The 12,772-nt window shown below is 53.9% G+C and overlaps 1 protein-coding gene across 3 annotated transcripts in view; it reads right to left on the bottom strand.

Annotated features, from left to right (window-relative positions):
• Positions 1-12,772, bottom strand: part of GRIK5 (glutamate ionotropic receptor kainate type subunit 5) — a 53,862-nt gene that overhangs the window by 14,082 nt on the left and 27,008 nt on the right. For 2 of the 3 annotated variants that reach the window (XM_045531594.1, XM_045531597.1), the window contains exons 13-15: positions 2,450-2,566; positions 2,156-2,265; positions 1,553-1,726 (exon numbers count right to left, since the gene is read on the bottom strand). In XM_045531594.1, coding sequence (XP_045387550.1) covers positions 1,553-1,726; positions 2,156-2,265; positions 2,450-2,566 — 401 coding nt within the window. The remainder of the gene's footprint in view (positions 1-1,552; positions 1,727-2,155; positions 2,266-2,449; positions 2,567-12,772) is intronic. The other variant, XM_045531596.1, reaches the window with a different exon arrangement.

The following is a 12,772-nucleotide window of genomic DNA, read 5'->3' as shown; positions in this document are numbered from 1 at the left end:
GTTCCAAATGAGCCAGTATCTTTGCCACATACTCTTTGAATAAAATATGATGCCCAGTGTCTATTTGTCTGTTTACTTGTGTATTCTCAGCTTCTTTTGAGGGCAGAGACAGGAGTGATTCTTCACCCAAGCGCCTGGTACCTGGAAGGGCTCAAAGCCATCTGTGGGATGACTGTGGACGCCTGAACGCTGACGGGGCGGAGGTGAGGAAGATGCGTTCCTCAAGGAGGCCAGATGCCTGGATTGCCCTGGGGAGCTCCCGAGGCCCAGGCAGTGCTGAGGGGCAGAGAGCCGGGTTCTGGCCTGGCCCTGCCTCCAGCAGCCACTCCCTCTCCCTGGGTCTTGGTCTTCTCATCCATAAGAGAGGGAGAATATTCCTTGTTCTAAGCACTCTCCTCATGAGGAAAAGGAGGTGAGAAGAGTTGTAGGAACTGCAACCAAGCCCAGCTGCTGTTTAAAAGACCAGGGTCAGGCCAGGCATGGTGGCTCAGGCCTGTAATCCTAACACTCTGGAAGGCCGAGATGGGAGGATCACTCGAGGTCAGGAGTTCAAGACGAGCCTGAGCAAGAGTGAGACCCCGTCTCTACTAAAAATAGAAAGAAATGATCTGGACAGCTAAAAATATATATAGAAAAAAAAAATAAGCCAGGCATGGTGGTGCATGCCTGTAGCCCCAGCTACTCGGGAGGCTGAGGCAGGAGGATTGCTTGAGCCCAGGAGTTTGAGGTTGCTGTGAGCTAGGCTGACGACACGGCACTCTAGCCCGGGCAACAGAGCGCGACTCCATCTCAAAATAAATAAATAAATAAAAATAAATAAATAAATGAAAGACCAGGGTCGCAAACGCAGGTGCTTAAGGAGGCCAGGCCAGCAGGCGGCTGAAGCAGGCAGCGGGGATGGGGACAGAGGCAGGTGGGAGCAGACCTTGACACCTGGCAGGAATGCCAGCCGAGCACTGCCAGATCTCCCAGATTATCAAGGAGAGCAAGGAATCTGGATTTGTGAGAGAACATTTGCCCAAAGTGTTGGCATCTAATTCCTAATTTTTCTTAAAACCATGGGCAACTTGTGTCTGCTCTCTGCTGCATGGTTCCTTGGGGCTTGTGTCAGGAGCAAAGAAGTTCTGCCCAAGACACTGGGTGCCTGTGGGGCTTTGAGGGAGCATCTGGACACAGAAGGCTGCCCCGGCTCAGAGACAACCAGGGCAATGTCCAAGACAGCGACAGCAACATCAATCCTGTTAGGACCGTGCCCCTGGTGCCAGCACAAGGCTGTCCCGCTCACAGAGCGCTTTTCCATAACAGCCTCACGGAATCCATACAACCCTGAGACGTGGGCATCTTTAAGGAGACTGAGGCATGGAGCGGGGATGTGGCCCAGCCAAGGTCACAGAGCCAGTGAGTGGCGGGGCTGGGGCTCTGCCCTCCCCACCCCATGCTCTGTCTCACAGCTCCTGGTGGGGAATGGGGAATCCGCCCACGGCCCTCCAACCCTGTCCAGCTTCACCGGGCCCCTCCCCAGCCCCGCAGGGGCAGATAGAAAGCTTCTCACCAGACTCCGCTGACACAGCGCGTGGACAGCGCCCGGGGCATGATCTCCGAGCCCTGCTGCATGAAGCCCCCCACAGGAAACCAGAGGCTGTTGCCCAGCGTGTACTGATTCTCCAGGATGTGGGGGCGCGCCCGCAGGCACGGGTGCGGGTTATACCATTCGTAGGGACTCAGCCTGTGGAGAGATGTGGGGAGGGCGGAAGGGGCCGAGGTGGGGAAGAAAAGGAAAGAAACAGAAGGAGATAGAGCATCTGTGATCACAAGAGAAGGGGAAGAGATGGGAAAAAGAGACAGAGATACACACAGAAAAGAGGTAGAAAGAGAAACACACACACACACACATACACACACAGACATAGAGAAGACAGTGGAGGCAAAAGAGAAGAGAGACAGAAAGGACAGGAAGGGGACAGCCCAACACACAGCCACAAGGGGAAAGAATGAGACCCAGACACGGCAAAAAAGGGAGAAAGGGGGGTGCAGGGGATCCAAGCCTCCACAGTGGAGGCCAAAGATGGTCCACACAGGAGACAGAACGTACAGGTTGGCCACAGGCCCCGGCTCCTCCTGGCCCTCCTCCCCAGGCAGCAGGCAGTGGACTCACCTGGCGGCCAGAAACAGGACGCAGCTGACAGCCAGGTAGGCGAGAAGCATAAAGAGCCACACAGCAGGGGAGAAGGGGTCCAGGAAGGAGAAGTAGCCAGGCTTGCGGCCCTGGGGGGAGTCGGAGTGAGACCCAGAGCCACCCCTGACCCAAGCCACGTGCCCAGCCCCTGCTGCCGCCGGAGACCCAGGAGCCAAGGGCCTAGCCGAGGTCCAGTGGGCATCGGCTCCCTCTTGCAGCCCCCAGCCCTAGCTCTCTGCCAGGAAGCAGCCCGCGGTCTCCAGGGGAACATACCATGTGCACCCGGTAGAGGATGCTGATCCCCAGGGTCATGAAGGGTTTGGAAAAGTCGATGACCTTCTCCCGCTCCGCTGTGATGGTGAACGCAGCCACAGCCAGGTCTGCCTTCTGCTGGAGGGAAGCAGGGCGGGGCGGAGCGGGCAGAGGGAGGACAGACAGGGGCGGTTAAAGAGAATTGCCCTGAGCGCCCGCGACTGAGAGCGAGGGAAGAAGACAGAGGTAGACAACACAGGGGGCCAGGAGCCCACCTCGGCCTGAAACCAGACCCTCATCACCTCACAGCCACTGTTAAGAGTCTCCTCTGGCCTCCTTCCTACCCAGCCCTCCATGCCCTCCCGCCCCCTCCCCTGCGGAGGCCTCCCGAAGGCCTGCTTTGCAAAACTCCGCCACCCACCCCCACTCCCCACCCCCCTGGGCGTCGGGCAGACGGCTTGACACAAGAGTCCAGACACTTAGATACCAACCCACTCCAGGACCCTCTTTGGGGCTTGTTTCACCTTTTCTGTCTTAATGGCAAATAGGTGACACTTATTAAGTGTCAACTGTGTGCCAGGCTCCACACTAGATAGCACTTTACATAGATTATCTTGTATACTCCTCCCAACAGCCCCTGGGGGCCACTCCTGGCCCCATTTGACAGATGGGGAAACTAAGTCTCAGAGAGGCAAAGCGCTGGTGAGTAAAGGCAGGAGCTGGGGACCACAAGGCAGGGATGTGACGGCAACTCTCCTGGGGACCTACATGTGTGCACGAAAGTGCCCCCGAGACACAGAGCCAGGGCCCAGCACAACTGAGGTAACGTAATGACCTTGGTGAGGCTGCATGCTGACGCCCCCAAAATCCCTGATCCAAAAGGGCCACTTCACTCTGGCCCAAGGGGACATTAGCCAGCCTTTAGCTGAGGGCTGGACACAAGGCTGGGAAAACACCTGGCATTTCACACACCCTCCTGCGTGCACACGCAGACACACGCATGCACACGTGAGCGCTGTGCCCTCACATCTGCAGCATCGCTGATGGGTCTCAACACGCCACACGCACCCGTGCCAAGACCCAGTGACGCGGCTAACGCAGGCCGACAGCAGAGACACACGGGGTGGGGGGCCATTCCCCAGAGGCACACAGCACACACCAGCACGCACACGTGGCACTCACACGCACACATACATGACAGAGCAGGTGGGGCAGGGTGCCCCAGCGTGTTGGGTGACCTTGGACAGGAGCTTTCGCGTCTCTGGGCCTTTTGGGCCCCCATCCCAGGGGACAGGAGCTTTCGCGTCTCTGTCCCTTCCTGGGCACGCGGACTCCATCCCTCAGGCCTCAGCTGGGCCCCAGCACCAGGGCCTGGAGGCAGAAGGGCCCCTAAACCCAAATTCAAGCAGAGACCTCCCCCTGGGGCTGAAATAAGAGAACTGAGACTGAGAGCACGTGAGGTAACACAGGCCCGGACAGAACACAGGGCAGGGAGAGAGGACACAGGCCCCAGAAATGACCTGGGATGGAGAGAGAGGGTGCAGGTCAGAGTATGTCCCCACCAGTGGAGAGACAGCCCAGGCCCTAACCCGATCCACAGTCCGGAGAGAGGGCACAAAACTTACCCCAGAGTCAGGAACAGACGGTACAGGACCCTAACACAACCCAAGGTCAGCAAAAGGTGACACGGCCCAAAAGGTAACCACGAGGTAGAGAGAGGTGGCACAGGCTAAACATAAAACCCAGGGTCAAAGGGAGAACAGATGGGCCCAAAATGAAATCAAGGGTCAGGGAGAGAAGAGGCAGATCCCAAAGATACCTCCTCAATGTCAAGGAAAAGGAGGGGATAGACCTAGCAGACGAACCAAGAGTGGAGAGAGACGACGGCACAGGTCAAACAACCAACGCAGGGTGAGTGAGAGACGGCACCGGGCCCTGTTTAGGAGCAGAGAGAGACGGCACAGCCCCAAAGCATGACCCAGAGGTGACAATGCGTGGCTGGGGCCTAAACATGGCTAGATGCTTAGAATATCTTTGGGAATTCTTGGGTGTGAGAGTTAGGAGTTTTTAATCCCCCTTTTTGCACACTTGCCACTTTTATGACTAGTATGTGAGTTGCCGTGGAATAATCACAGCTAATGCAGGACCCCTATGACTGCATGCACCCATGGAGGTCTACCCTGGCAAGGCCCTCCACAGTGGCCAAGTCCCCGTTTCTGAGAGAAGGAAGCAGTGGCCTTTCAGATGGGCTCAGGGGGCCCCTAGTGGTCCCTGGGCAAGGTGCTCAGGACCCCACTCTCTCCTGGAGGCCTGCAGGGCCCCCTGCCCCTCTCTGCACCTTCCCCTGCTGGCTCAGTAGTCTCCTCACCCACTCCTGGGGCTGAGCCTCTGCCCAGAAACCTGGGCCAGGCCCTGCTGCCTGTTTCTCCAGTAGCCAGGGCAGCAGCTGTTCCCAAAACACTCCTTGGGTCTGTCCCTTTCTCCCCACCCCACCACCTGGCCCCAGGCCACCAGCATCTCTCTCCTGACAGCCTCATTTGCCTCCTTACTGGCCCCTGCTGCCACTCATAATCCCCAATCCATTCCCCACATATAAGCCAGAAGGATAGTCCCCTGTTTAAAACCCGTCATGGCTGCCCACAGCACCTGAGACAAACCCTTTCACAGCCAGGAGGCCCCAGTAAAGAGAAGCCCACCTGCCTCGCTGGCCTCCCCTCACGCCCTTCCCCCTGCCCCTCTGCTCTAGCTACGGTGGCCTGCTTCCTGCTCTTCAGTACAGCAGGCTCACACCCCACCTCAGGACCTTTGCACATGCTCTTCCCCCAGCTCTCTCACCATTCCAGGCCTTGATCACACCTCCCCCTTCAGCCCTCCCCAAAGCAGCCTCCAGATCCCACCTCACTCCAGCCCAGGGTCCTCTCCTCTCTCTCACATTCCTCATTACCCTGCTTTATATCCTCCTTAGCACAACTGGAGGCAATCTTGCTTTTTTGCACAGTAACGGGCTGTCCTCCCTACTGCATCCCAAGCGCCTCGCCTGTCTGGTTTAGTGGGCACCCCAGAGCGTGCCCAGAGTAGATTTCCAGCAAATACTGCTCAGGTTGACCAAGTCCAGCCTCTATGAATGGCATCCAAGACTGCCGACGGCTTCCCCACCGAGCTCCTGGGCCGCTTGCCACCCCTCTCTCTCTCATGCCAGCTTCTTTCTGGCCACCGACCTTTGAGCATGCCACTTCCTTTGCCCGAAGCGCTCCCAGTGTCCCGCAGAGCTGGAACCCACGCATCCCCCCAGCACACCCTCACGCCTTCCCTCCTCTGGGACACCTTCCACGGGCCCCTCCCGCCCTGGACACCACTTGATTTCAACACATAGCTCAACTAGGAAAATATCTGTTGGTTTCTCAAAGGCTGGGCCAGCTGGACACATCCTGTGTCTCTGGCACTGCTCAGAGGCCGGCTCAGAGCAGGATCTGCTGCATCTCACATCCCGTCCTCTGCTGAAAGCCCGGGAATGTCACCGCTTCCTCTGGGGCCCTCCCAGATGCAGAGACCTCTTCTCCGGCCCTGCAGCGGAACCTCACACAAGTCAGACACTCCCACACGCACAGCTCTTACCCCGTGTGGCCGCTGTTCCAGAGTTTTCCCCAGAGCAACCTCATGCAGAGGGCCCCATTCCCACCATTCTACATGCGAAGAAACAGAGGCACAGACAGTAAGTACCTTGCTCTAGCTGACCAGGGGATTCAGGACCGATTGGCTTTATCTGTCTGCTGCCTCTGTCTCCCCACAGCAGGGAGCACCCGAGGTCAGGTCTAGGTGTGTGACTCCTCCCTGGGTCCCAGGGATTTAGGAAACGAGCACTGACTGACCAGAGGAGTGAGCCAGTCCTTGAACCTCTGATGAGCGTGCAGCAGGCTCAGCCTCTGCCCTCTGCCCTCGCCGTTTCCCCAACACCATCCCAGGCAGAAGCCTGGGGGTCCTGCCCACGCCCCTCCCCCTCAGCCCTCACTGCATCCACCCTCCAGCCCCTCCATTCTGCCCCCCAAACACTTCTGGAATTGAGATGCTCCTCTCTGCCTCCACTGCCTGCCCCTCCCCAGGCCACCCCTCTGCCTGGAAAGGGGGTCTCTCCCTCCCAGGCCACTCAGTCCGCAGCCCAAGGGATCCTAATGCACTACAATGTGGTCACACCACTCCCCTGCTTACACTCTGTAATGATTCTCCTTGTTCTTAAACTGTCATCCAAACTCCTCACCTGGCCCCAGGAGGCCCTGCCCCACACCTGGCCCAAGGAGGCCCTGCCCCATCTGGCTCCAACAACCTCACCTGTCGCCCCCCCCTCCCCCCCCGCCGTCTTGCCCACTAACCCCACGTGGCCACCACTCTGCCCTTTCCATTTGTTCATTTGTTCATTTATTCACCTGCTTGACAAATATTTGCCAAGCACCCTCCACTGGCCAAGCTTTGGGAACACAATAGTGAATAAAACACACGATGGCATGTGGTGACAGGGCTATGATGACAAATAAAGCAGGCAACAAGATGAAGACTGTGGAAGACACTGCCTCGGATACACTCCCCGCTGTGGGGAGCTCTTCTCTGAGTGGGAACATGAAGGAAGTATGGGTCGAGGCAGGAGAAGAGCTGGGGTGAAGGCTTCAGGTTCCAGGCTGAGGGACCAGCAGGTTCAGCCCCTGAGGAGGGAAGTGACTTGCAGTGTCCAGGAGGCTGGAGCAGAATGGGAGGGGCAGGAAGTGCCCCAGGGCAGGGACCAGAGCCCAGTGGGGACCAGAGGCAATGGAAGACACAGCATTTGAAGGTACAAGCAGGGGGGGTGACGTGATTTGGCTGCCACGGTCACGTGAGAACAGACCACAGGTGCAAGGGTGGACATGGGGACCAGGGGGCCTAATGAAGATGCCCGTGGAGTCGCTGGAGGCAGAAGTACGTGGCGGCTGTGGTAGTGGAGAGAGGTGGACAGATTTGGGTTTCATTCTGAAGACAGGACAGAAGCCTTAAACACTGCAAGCCTTCTAGGCTCCTCTCAGAGACTTTATTTTTTATTTTTATTTTTTTTCCTTTTTAATTATTATAAATTTAAAATTTTTCTTTTTCTGAGTCTGGGTGATTTGGGATCTCAGAGTCTGCAGAATCCCTCTCCACCTCCTTACCCTTCATTTTGCAGAAAAATTATCTATTTCTTAGAGAAGTCTTCCCCACCCTGACATACACACCCCACTCCCGCCCCCATGGGACCCTGACAGTGGTTTAATCTCTGGAAGGAAGTATGGAAGAATATGAATAATGAGCCACTTGTAGAAATGACAAAAACAGGGTCATCTAAATGCCCAAAGCCAATGAAAGCACTTGTGATTTTCCTTCAGCTCTCGGCTTGCCCTCTACACCCGGCCCTGCCAACAGGGGGCACTGGAGGGAGCTGCGGGTGGGAGGAGGAAGGGCTCACTCCCTCCTGTCTACTGTGCCACCAGCCCCACTTCTGCAGCCCCTGGCAGCAGCGGTTCTGTAGCAACAGATGACTCCCGTTCCAGCTTCCCAACACCTACAGAACTGGCCTCACCCAGCCCCTCTCAGGCAAACCAACACCAGCCACCAGCACCTCTCCACAGGGTCTGAGTTTTGGCTCCCAGAGCCCTTCCTCTAAGTTTCCAATAGTTTCAGCTCTTCCCCTTCTTCCTTCGAAACTGGGGATGAGGCCACTTTCTGCCGTGCTACCTCCACCGACACCTGAGAGCCAGGGTGGGAACGCTATGGCCCTCGGGCCATGTCCAGCCCATCTGCCTGCTTTTGTAAATAAAGTTTTATTGTAACACAGCCATGCCCACTTGTTTCTGTACGGTGCTTTCCCTACAGCAGAAGAGCTGGGGAATTGTGACCGTATGGCCTGAAAGCCAAAAATATTTACTCCCTGGCCTTTAAAGAAAAAGCTGGCTGATCTCTAACTTGGGATTCTCCTTTTACCCTCTCGGTTATGCAGTTAACAACTTTATACTTAGGAAACAATTCTCTTCGTGGCTTGTCTCCTAGCAGGACCTGACTGGTGCAGAATCGGCAGCACTCGGGTCATGATGGGAGCTCAGGCCCTCTGGTTACTCATGGGCATGAGCAGGTGTTTGGTCTCTAGCAGGGCCCAGGAAAGAGCCAGGAATCGTATCTCAAAAGCAGAAGAGTTACTGCAGAAGAGGGCACACGTTTGCCCCCAAAGCCCAGAGGGTCTGTGCTGTGAGTCCCCTGTCAGCGCCTGCCCGAGGCTGCACGGCTTCCCTATTTCTCACCAACGCTGAGCGTCCCGGGTGTGCCGGGTGCATGCAGCCTGCTCTTACCCTGCGCTCGCTGCACAGCCTTCCACGCTCAGCTCCTCACTTAAAATGAAAAGCATATTGGTTGTTTGGAAAGTAAATGGACTGAAGTAGCACACTCCAATGTAGTACACGCTGCCACCAAAATCCAAAAAGCCCACCAAATGTCACTGGCATCAACCAAACGGCCTCCCTCCTCAGAGGTCTGAGCCTCGGCTGTGGGGCCCTTCCTCTGAGCTTCCAGGTTTTCCACCTTTTCAACCTCTTCCCCTCCTCCCTTGAGCCCTGGGGGTGGCAGCTGCTGCCTGCAGTTGCTACCTCCATGACCCCTTAGTTTTCTTTTTACCCTTCTATTTAGCTGGGTAACAACTTTCCCTTTCGTTAACAATTGTTTACACTTAATTCTCTCTGTTCAGATAACTGGTGCGATTCTATTCAAACAACTGGTGCTGTTTCTGCCCCCAGACTGGACCCCAACAGACTGACAACAGCAGAGGTTTTCCTGCCAGCTGCACTTACTAACCAACCTCCCGCTCATCAGACCTGATCGGCATCACGTCATCAATGTATCGGACCAGTGTGATGCTGTGTTGACCGTTGAAACCAAGCTCTCTGCAGCCTATGTTATGGCAGCAAGTGGGAGAGCTCGTGTCACCTGGAGCAAGACTGAAGATGTGGACCCCTGGCTTCTGGTGGTCCTTGGGAATTGGTATGAGAAAAAAAGCATTTGCCAGGTCAGTAGCTCACACCAGCTGCCAAGGGCTGCGTTGACTTGCTCCAGCAGAGATACTTCATTTGGGACAGCAACTGCAATTGGAGTCACCACCTGATTACGTTGACAATAATCCACAGTCATTCTCCAAGATCCATCTGCCTCCTGCACAGGCCAAACAGGCCAGCTGATTGGGGACGGGATCACTACCCCTGCCTCTTTCAAGCTGTTCATGGTGGCACTAATCTCCACAATTCCCCCAAAGGTTGTAGAATTGCTTTTGAATTACTATCCTGGGAAAGACAGAGAGTTCTAGGGGCTTCCATGAGGCTCTTTCTACCATAATGGCCCTGACTCCACGGGTCAGTGCGCCAGGGTGGGATTCCACCAGCTCCCATGTATGTCTGTCCCGATTATACGACCAGGGACTAGGAAACACGGGGTGGGACCACGGCCCCAACAGGCCCATTCTGAGTAGAACTTAGGCTCAGACTCCATCTATCACATGAACACATAAGCCCCACTGTGGTCTGTCAGTCAAAGCAGGAAAAATCAAAATGATGTGCTACTATAAAATGACAAGAGATTCTTAAAAATAAAATTAAATTAAAAATTAAAAAATGACAGAGAGTTGTCTAAATAGCAAAAAGCCAATCATACACTCAATGCTGAGAAGGAGCCCGTATAGAAACTGGTGTCATCTTTCTGGAAAGCAATTTAACAAAATATAGCAAAAGTCATCAAAAGGGTCTTCCTTTTTCACCCCGTCATTCTATTCAGAGAATCAGTCCTAAGACAATAAGCTGCAAAGCAGGCAAAGCTTCTGTGCATGAAGATGTTTGTTAATGGTTGTTTATAACAGCACAAACAAATAAAAACACTTGGAAACAGCTAATTATAAAAAGTGGTTAAATAATTATGGTACATCCACACGGGGATTAGCATGCAGCCACGTAACATTCTGCTTAGGTTGAAACAACAAGATATGATTTTTGGCCTTTCAGATTGACAAAGATTCATTTTTTTTAGATTGATAATACCCACCGTTGGCCAGAGTGTGGGAAATGTGACATGCTCGCCCACTTTTGGTGGAAACATAAATTGGTGAAACCTTCGGCACAGCCACTTGGCAGTGTGTATTTAAAATTCACGCCCTTTGACCCAGCACTTCTACTTGGAATTTACCCCTTAGGAACACTGCAAAACCACAGGACAAGTTTACAGTGACATTGGCTACGCTAGCAAAAACTGGAAACCACCAAACATCCATCAATAGGGGACACTTTAAATCTGTAGTCCCCAACCCCCAGGTCGTGGACATAGAGGTACCCCTCCATGGCCAGTTAGAAACCAGGCCACACAGCAGGAGGTGAGCCTCGGCCAGTGAGTAAAGCTTCAACTGTATTTATAGCCGCTCCCCATCGCTCGCCATCCCCCCGCCCCAGCCCATGGAAAATTTGTCCTCCATAAAACCGGTCCTTGGTGCCAAAAAGGTTGGGGACCGATGCTTTAAATAATTCATGCTTCAACCACACAATAGAATCCTTATGTCTCCACTTAAATTTCAAACAGGCATCTCAAATGATCCATGTGCAGAGAAAACTCTGGTTACCCAGCCCCACCAAACTGCTTCTCCTATATCCTCCCCACGGTGGAAATGGGCCTCGTCATTCCCCCCACTGCCCGGCCAAACCCCACAGTCACCCCGATTCCTTCCTCCAGTCCAGCAGAGCACCTGACACAGCTACCACTCAAACCCAAGCCGACGTCCCCTCTGGTCTGCATCCTCCAGCAGCCTCCTAAATGGACCATTCTGTTTCTACACTTGCCCTACTACAGTGTTTCTCAAGAGAGCAGCCAGAGTAATAATTTTATTTATTTATTTATTTATTTATTTATTTATTTTTTTGAGACAGAGTCTCACTCTGTTGCCCGGGCTAGAGTGCTGTGGCATCAGCCTAGCTCACAGCAACCTCAGACTCCTGGGCTCAAGCAATCCTCCTGCCTCAGCCTCCCAAGTAGCTGGGACTACAGGCATGCACCACCATGCCTGGCTAATTTTTTCTAGATATATTTTTAGTTGTCCATATAATTTCTTTCTATTTTTAGTAGAGATGGGGTCTCGCTCTTGCTCAGGGTGGTCTCGAACTCCTGAGCTCAAACAATCCGCCCGCCTCGGCTTCCCAGAGTGCTAGGATTACAGGCGTGAGCCACCGCGCCCGACAATTTTTAAATGATTTACAAATTAGATCCAGATGGTCTACCTATACAATGGAATATCATTCGGCCATGAAAATGAATGCAGTGTATGCTACAATATGGATGACCTTCGAGAACATCATGCCGAGTGAACATAGCCAGACACAAAGAGCATGTGTTGGATGATTCCATTTATATGAAATATCTATATAGGTAAATCCATGGAGACGAAAAGATTGGTGGCTACCAGGGGTTCTGGGTGGAAGGGAATGGGGAGCGACTGCTTAATGGGTATGGGGTTTTCTTTCAGGGTTATGAAAATGTTTTGGAACTAGATAGCAGCGGCGGTTGCCCAACACTGTGAATGTACTAAATGCCACTGAACTGCACTCTTTAAAATGGTTCATTTTATGTTATATGAATTTCACCTCAATAAAAAGGAGGAAAAAAAATAGATCACAGCACATTCCCTGCATAAAACCTTCCAGCGGCTGCACAACACAATAAAAATAACAGCCACACTCCTTAGCAGCATCTGTGAGGCCCGACGATCTGGGTCCTGCTCTCGGACCTCACTGTCCCCACTCTCCCTCCCTCCCTCCCCTCAGCCACACTTCGTTTCCCCCTCGGGGAAATGGGGCAAGTTCACTTTCCCCCCGAAGGCTCTACACTGCAGGCCCTGTACCTGGAAAACACTCTTCCCCCAGATCCACTGTTCATTCAGCAAGTACTTACTGAGCACCTGCTGGCAGTCAGATGGTTCTAGGCACTGGGGATACAGACGTGAGGAAAGCAGACAAACCCCTGCCTTCGTGAAGCCCTCCTAGTGGGTCTTCCCAGGGCTGTCCTCTTCACCCCACTCAGGCCTCTTCTAAAACGCTCCCCAACCACCTTGTCTGAAACAGCATCCGCATGCCAGGCGCTCTTATCCTCTTACCTTGCTTTATTTCTATTAGCAATGCTCAGCGCCTGCCACGGTATTAATATATCTGCTGTCCGTTTCCCCCACTAGGTTGCCAGCATGGGGTGGGGGGGTGTCTGTTCTGCACACTGCTGCCTCCTAGTGGCTGGAACAGAGCAGGCACAGAATAGCTGCTCAATAAATAGTATAAGTGA

Source organism: Lemur catta, chromosome 19 (genome assembly GCF_020740605.2).
Source record: "Lemur catta isolate mLemCat1 chromosome 19, mLemCat1.pri, whole genome shotgun sequence".
Classification (NCBI taxonomy): Eukaryota; Metazoa; Chordata; class Mammalia; order Primates; family Lemuridae; genus Lemur; species Lemur catta.
Note: the sequence above shows the minus strand (reverse complement) of the source record. Positions and strands in the feature narration are given on the sequence as shown.